Source organism: Homarus americanus, unplaced genomic scaffold (assembly GCF_018991925.1).
Source record: "Homarus americanus isolate GMGI-L3 unplaced genomic scaffold, GMGI_Hamer_2.0 scaffold11142, whole genome shotgun sequence".
Classification (NCBI taxonomy): Eukaryota; Metazoa; Arthropoda; class Malacostraca; order Decapoda; family Nephropidae; genus Homarus; species Homarus americanus.
Window position 1 is genome coordinate 10,790 of NW_024730064.1, and position 7,164 is coordinate 17,953.

Consider the following 7,164-nt stretch of genomic DNA (forward strand, 5'->3'; position numbering starts at 1 on the left):
TAGTTTGCTAGCTGACCACCTTGCTAGTGTCTACCTGAGCTAGTGATGTGGGTAAACGTATGCATTGGGTAAATAACTATAGGTCGCTTAGGTAGAGCTGTTAGGTTGGCAGCCCACACTAGGGATATACTGAATACTAGGTAGCCGGCCCTCTCCTATTGTATATATGCTGAGGCTATTATTCCCTATTCCGTAGACACTATTAGTAGATTCTGGTACAGGGAGGTTACCTAGTACCTGGTGGTAATATAAGTGATGGCTGTAGACTCCTTGTATTATGTAGATGATATATATGGTAGGAGAGAGAATTCAACCTTGGTGAATTCCTCTCGTGAATAATTTCTACTATCTCAAAAGTTACACAGGAATTTTGGTTTACGTTGGGAGTCATTTGCTGTGACACGATGATGTGATTATTTTATCTCGAAGGTCAAACTACCATAGGAACTTGTGAAAATCTGTGGATAGGAATTACACGACTAACTGTGCCCTTGGAGATTATAGTCAAGTGTCATGCAGAGCTATCACCTCCTTACTACCCAGAAGGTCATGAGATATTGGTCTTCTCCTTCTTCCCCTTCTTCTTCTTCTTCTTCTTCCTCTTCCTCCCATAGGCGGAAGAACAAGCGGTAAGACACAAGCCACCACCACACCTCCAGGGTCGCCGCTACACTTTACTATATTTGAGGAATGAAAGTTAATACGCTGGTAATATTATTCATAGCCGTGGCCGCGGTGAAGCGAGGACCTCAGCTCTACATTTGGAAGTGTAGAGAAAACCTGTGTTTATATTTAAGCTAGTCCTGTTAAACATTAGGTAAATCAAATTCTATTATTGGTTACCAGAGAGACGGTGAGGGGGTGAAGGGTGAGAGGTGGGTGAGGGGTAAGGGGTGAATGGGAGGTAGTTAAGGGGTAATAGATTAATCCAGTATCCTTCATTAAATACAAGTTGGATTAGGTTATATTATTATGGTTGTGAATATTTATATTGTTTGGTTGTATTTGTTGTAGTGTATGTTATGGTGAGGGAGTTAGGTTGTGAACGTTATATTCTGGAAAATGGTGAAAATGAGGGAAAAAGCTCTGTGTGTGTGTGTGTGTGTCTGTGTGTGTGAGTGTTTACATATGAATGGGCGACTGAGTTGTGGAAGAGTATACAGATGGTGGTGGCACGTGGGAGGCTGCCACCACCCTCACTCCCACCCTCACCCTCCCTACCACCACCCACCACACCCTCACACCTCTCCAATGCTACGACCTCCAAGACGCCCCCCCCCCACACCACCCCCCCAACCTAGCCTTCCCCCTTTCCTCCATCGTCGTTGTCTTCTTAATTTAATCAGCTGCCAGGGTACATCACCTATCCCAACCGCTGATGAACTATTGGCAGGAAGGTGCTTACGGTTTGGTCACCCCGGGCAGGTATATGCAGATGAGATGATTCATTAATAACTAGAACTAACCTTGTGGTGTGATAGGTCCATGTTGGTCCCTAACCTAACCTACCCTACCCTAACCTAACCACCCTAACTTAACCTAACCTACCCTACCCTAACCTAACCTAACCTCCAACACCTCTCTACAACCTACTACCTGCCTAACACAACACAACACAACACACTACCTACCTAACCTGCCCTACCCTACCCTACCCTACCCTACCCTAACCTACCCTAACCTACCCTACCCTACCCTAACCTAACCTAAATGACCCAATTCAAGAAATCAATTGGGGATAAAAATATTTAAGATATAGATTAAACTTGCCCTTAAAATTAACTCATATTGGGAATAAAATATAATACGATACTGTTAATAATCTAACACTCTTGAAGCCACAGGTAACAACAACAACAACAAAAAGGTTAATTAATACTGAAACAAAACCAATTAAAACTTGTGGTGATATTTGCCTTAAAAAAGTAACTTAATCAATGAAATCAAGGAGAAAGTGTGTGTGTGTGTGTGTGTGTGTGTGTGTGTGTGTGTGTGTGTGTGTGTGTGTGTGTGTGTGTGTTGTGCCGTTATATTTATCAAGGCCACGAGAAGCTTACCTCTCTCTCTCTCTCTCTCTCTCTCTCTCTCTCTCTCTCTCTCGCTCTCTCTCAATAACTTAATTAACTAATGTATTAATCCCTACTCTTAAATGATGGTGTTCTGTCCACACTAATTGATAGGGAGTGGACGGGTGGTGGGTGACGGGTGATGGGTGGTGGGTGACAGGTGAAGGGGGATGGGTGACAGGTGAAGGTTGGGTGGATGGTCGGTGACAGGTGACGGGTAGTGGGTGATGGGGTGACGGCTGTAAACAAGTAAATAGACGGGAGGTGGAGCAGTAATGTGGAATAATAATGGAGTTTCCACCACTGTCCGCTACTGTCACTCACTCCTGTCACGTACTGTCGACACTCACGTCCTCAGGGGTTAGTGGGCGAGTGTGGGGGGGCTGTGGGAGACTGTGAGAAGGGGTGTGGGGAGAGTGTGGGGGATGTGGGGAGACTGTGAGGGGGTGTGGGGACTGTGTGGGGTGTGGGAGAGAGTGTGGGGGGGGCTGTGGGAGACTGTGAGGGGTGTGGGAGAGTGTGGGGAGCTGTGGGAGGGTGGGTGGGGGTGGTTGTGGGAGATGGGAGGGACTGTTGGAGAAAGGAGTGGAGGGAAGGTGTGTTGGAGATAGTAAGGATGAGATTATCTGGCTGTGTTGGAGGGGGTGGACCTTCTTAACACACACACACACACACACACACACACACACACACACACACACACAATAAACTGAAACACGATAGTAATTAGAAACAGAACCCCCAAAAAACTAATATTAATTCATTGTCTCAGATGTGTCGAGAACATTCAGCATTGACCTCAAGTTCTTCAGTCAATGACACGTTTAAGGTCTTGTGTTCCTAAAAAAAAAAAGTTGTTTCATTTCATTGACAATAATAAGCAATTCTGTTTTATATCTAGTTGTGCTATCAAGGTGTTTCCTGAGTGACTGATTAACTGATTGACTGGGACTCATAAAGACTGGAACCCATTAGAACTGGGACCCATTAGGACTGGGACTCATTAGAACTGGGGCCCATTAGGACTGGAACCCATTAAGATTGGGACCCATTAGGACTGGGACCCATTAGAACTGGGGCCCCATTAAAACTGAGTCAATGCTAATGGTTAAGGGGCCTATTTGGCTAAGGGGCCTATTTGGTTAAGGGGTCGACCTCACTAGTGGTCGCCTACAGGCCACTAATGCCCCCGGGAGTGTCGTGATGACTACTTTCTCCTGCGTTAACGTCTCCCCCAGCAGGCAGTGAATGGAGGCACCTAGCTCACTCATCACACGAGGTCCCATAACCTAACCTAACCTCCCAACATACACACTATCACACAACCACACCCTTCTACCACACACACATAACCACATCCTCCCACATACAACACACCCTTCACACACACACACACCCTCCCCACACACACACACACACACACACAACCATACTCTCCACCAGACACAACCCCACACAACCACACCCTCCTACACACACAACCACACCCTCCCACACACCCTGACGCACTCTCCTCCACATACCCCTCCCCCCCCAACACACCTTATCTCCTCTTCTCAATTTACATTCCTCGTCCATGTACTGATCAAATGAAACAACATGTTGATCACAAGAGGTTACGTTGGCGTGCAATTGACATCCACTTACCCGGGCAGCGAGAGAGACGAAATGACATACGCCATCATTACATTCTGGGGTCAAGTTGTTCTCAGTGCGTTTTGGTCACCTTGAGATAGAGAACAGATGACCCCCATATGCTGGTAAATCTGTTTTGTAGAGACGATTGGTGTAGTGATGGAAGTATGATAAATTGGGTGTATAGTGATGAAGGTATGATAAGAGGAGAGGAAAGGGAGAGTACGAGAGGAAGAGGTTAAGAGAAGAGAAGAAATCTAATTGGTTTGAAAGTCTTAACTTTCCTACAGGTGAGAGAAAGGTAGAAACGATTATAGTAACTGTAATAATAGTAATAATAACAATGGTGGCAACAACAGCAACGACAATTATACTACTACTACTACTACTACTACTACTACTGCTGCTAATACTAATAATAACAACAATAACAACAACAACAGCAATAACAACAACAAAAACAACAACAACAACAACAATAATAATAATAATAATAATAATAATAATAATAACAATAATAAACACAATCATAATAAAGATTTTTCTACACTCTTAACAGCCAAACTCTCCGTCACAAGTAACTTCCGTTCAGCAATAACACTTTAGAATAGCTTTTTATATGGAGTTAATAGACCACAGGATTCGTTTATAAGTCGGCACGTCGCAAAAAGGTTAATAACACGTAACATGGAGGGGAGAGAATCACGAGACAATTATCAAGTGGAAGGAGTCGGAGTTGTCACGAGAAATCAAACGACCCCAGGATGAAATGACGTCTCTGAGAGGGTGGTGAAGAGGGGGATTGGGAGAGGAGGAGAGGAGAGGGTGGTAAAGAGGAGGAGGTCAGGAGAGGAGGAGAGGAAAGAGAGAGGAGGAGAGGAGGGTGGTGAAGAGAGGGTGGTGAAGAGGAGGTACTGAGAAGCCCAGTAGGAAGGCGTGCGGACCAGCAGGTAGGCGTGGGGACCAGTAGGGTAGGCGTGGGGACCAGTAGGAAGGCGTGGGGACCAGTAGGAAGGCGTGGGGACCAGCAGGTAGGCGTGGGGACCAGCAGGAAGCGTGGGGACCAGGAAGGCGTGGGGACCAGCAGGTAGGCGGGACCAGCAGGAAGGCGTGGGGACCAGTAGGAGGCGTGGGGACCAGTAGGGAAGGCGTGGGGACCGTGGGGACCAGCAGGTAGGCGTGCGGACCAGCAGGTAGGCGTGGGGACCAGCAGGAAGGCGTGCGGACCAGTAGGAAGGCGTGGGGACCAGGAAGGCGGGGACCAGTGGGTGGGGACCAGTAGGAAGGCGGGGACCAGTAGGAAGGCGTGGGGACCAGTAGGAGGCGTGGGGACCAGTGGGACCAGCAGGCGTGGGGACCAGCAGGTAGGCGTGGGGACCAGCAGGAAGGCGTGGGGACCAGTAGGAAGGCGTGCGGACCAGTGGGAAGGCGTGCGGACCAGCAGGAGGCGTGGGGACCAGTAGGAAGGCGTAGGAAGGCGTGGGGACCAGTAGGAAGGCGGGGACCAGTAGGTAGGCGTGGGGACCAGTAGGGAAGGCGTGGGGACCAGTAGGAAGGCGTGGGGACCAGTAGGAAGGCGTGGGGACCAGCAGGTAGGCGTGGGGACCAGCAGGTAGGCGTGGGGACCAGCAGGCGTGGGGGCAGGCGTGGGACCAGCAGGTAGCCAGGTGGGGAAGGCGTGGGGACCAGTGGGGAGGCGTGGGGACCAGTAGGGAAGGCGTGGGGACCAGTAGGTAGGCGTGGGGGCAGGCGTGGGGACCAGCAGGTAGGCGTGGGGACCAGTGGGGACCAGCAGGTAGGCGTGGGGACCAGCAGGCGGGGACCAGTAGGAAGGCGTGGGACCAGTAGGGAAGGCGTGGGGACCAGCAGGTAGGCGTGGGGACCCAGGGTAGGCGTGGGGACCCAGCAGGTAGGCGTGGGGGGGCCGTGGGGACCAGCAGGTAGGCGTGGGGACCAGCAGGTAGGCGTGGGGACCAGCAGGAGGCGGGAGCAGGTGGGCGTGGGGACCAGCAGGTAGGCGTAGGCGTGGGGACCAGCAGGTAGGCGTGGGGACCAGCAGGTAGCAGGTGGGCGTGGGGACCAGCAGGTAGGCGTGGGGACCAGCAGGAAGACCAGTTGGTAGGTAGGCGTGGGGACCAGGTAGGCGGGGGACCAGCAGGGCGTGGGGACCAGCAGGTAGGCGTGGGGACCAGCAGGTAGGCGTGGGTGGGGACCCAGCAGGAGGCGTGGGGACCAGTGGGGACCAGTAGGGAAGGCGTGGGGACCAGTAGGGGCGTGGGGACCAGCAGGTAGGCGTGGGGACCAGCAGGCGTGGGGACCAGCAGGAAGGCGTGTGGGGACCAGGAAGGCGTGGGGACCAGCAGGCGTGGGGACCAGCAGGAAGGCGTGGGGACCAGTAGGAAGGCGTGGGAAGGGCGGGGACCAGTAGGTAGGCGGGACCAGCAGGTAGGCGGGGACCAGCAGGTAGGCGTGGGGACCAGCAGGTAGGCGTGGGGACCCAGCAGGTAGGCGGGCAGGTGGCGGGCAGGTAGGCAGCAGGTAGGCGTGGGGACCAGAGGGAAGGCGTGGGGACCAGCAGGAAGGCGTGGGGACCAGCAGGAAGGCGTGGGGAGCCCCGCGGCTGGGTATTGCGTGAGGTAAACATTGGATGGAAGGAGGAGAGGGTAGGCGACCGTCATGCACTGATCAATATACAGATAAGACTACTGACATCCCTACTCCCTTCCTACTCCCCCTACTCCCTTCCTCTACTCCCCTTCCTCTACCTCCCTTCCCTACCACCTCTTCCCTACTTTCAAACTCTATGTTCCCCACCGCCAACCTCCCTCCTACCTCCCACCTCTAATCTTCCTACTACCTCCCTTCCCCCTCACTACCCCCCACCTCTTCCTTTCCTTACACCCCCTTACCTCCTCTTCCCCCTACTTACACCCTACCCCCTTACCTCTCCCTATCTTCTTTCCAATATGCCCAGTGTATGAACACCATGTATTCAGCGAGGTTTACAAAATGGTGATAGACTAAATTAACCTACAAAAAGGCTTCTGTTTATATGGGATTGAAATATTTCTCTGTCTCTTTTATCTCGTAGACAGAATAATGAGATGGACGGAATTTCTAGCCGTTCAGAAGGGAAAATCATTACATATGTATGTGTGTGTGTGTGTGTGTGTGTGTGTGTGTGTGTGTGTGTGTGTGTGTGTGTGTTGCGTGCATGATGGCAGCTACCCAATAATCAGCAAACCCGAGAATGGTACCATCACTCTCCTGACGGCCAAGGTTGGGGTAGTGGGATGGATGGATGGAGGGAGGGAGGGAGGTAGGTAAGCGTGTCTCGTACCAAGAATCATATACCAACCATCAACTGGGAGATCTTCACCCAACGGCATTCAGACAGGTTGGTAAGGGCGTGGGAAGGTGGGTTAAGTTAGGTTTGGTTTGGTGTCGTTCTTAAAGGTCTTAT

General features: G+C 51.3%; 1 protein-coding gene across 1 annotated transcript; it reads right to left on the reverse strand.

The window, feature by feature from the left end:
* Positions 1–2,834: 2,834 nt before the first annotated feature.
* LOC121866879 (vegetative cell wall protein gp1-like) lies at positions 2,835–6,345 on the reverse strand. The gene is made up of 2 exons (XM_042366619.1): positions 4,666–6,345; positions 2,835–2,906 (listed from the first exon to the last, which is right to left on the reverse strand). Exons 1-2 carry the CDS (start codon positions 6,343–6,345, stop codon positions 2,835–2,837), a joined length of 1,752 nt encoding a protein of 583 aa, XP_042222553.1.
* Positions 6,346–7,164: the final 819 nt, after the last annotated feature.

Coding starts and splice junctions, on each gene's coding strand:
- LOC121866879 (XM_042366619.1), bottom strand. CDS start 6,345: ATGTTTACCTCACGCAATACCCAGCCGCGGGGCTCCCCACGCCTTCCT. Junction 2,907..4,665: donor TCCCCACGCCTACCCTACTG/GTCCCCACGCCT, acceptor TTTTTTTTTTAG/GAACACAAGACCTTAAACGT.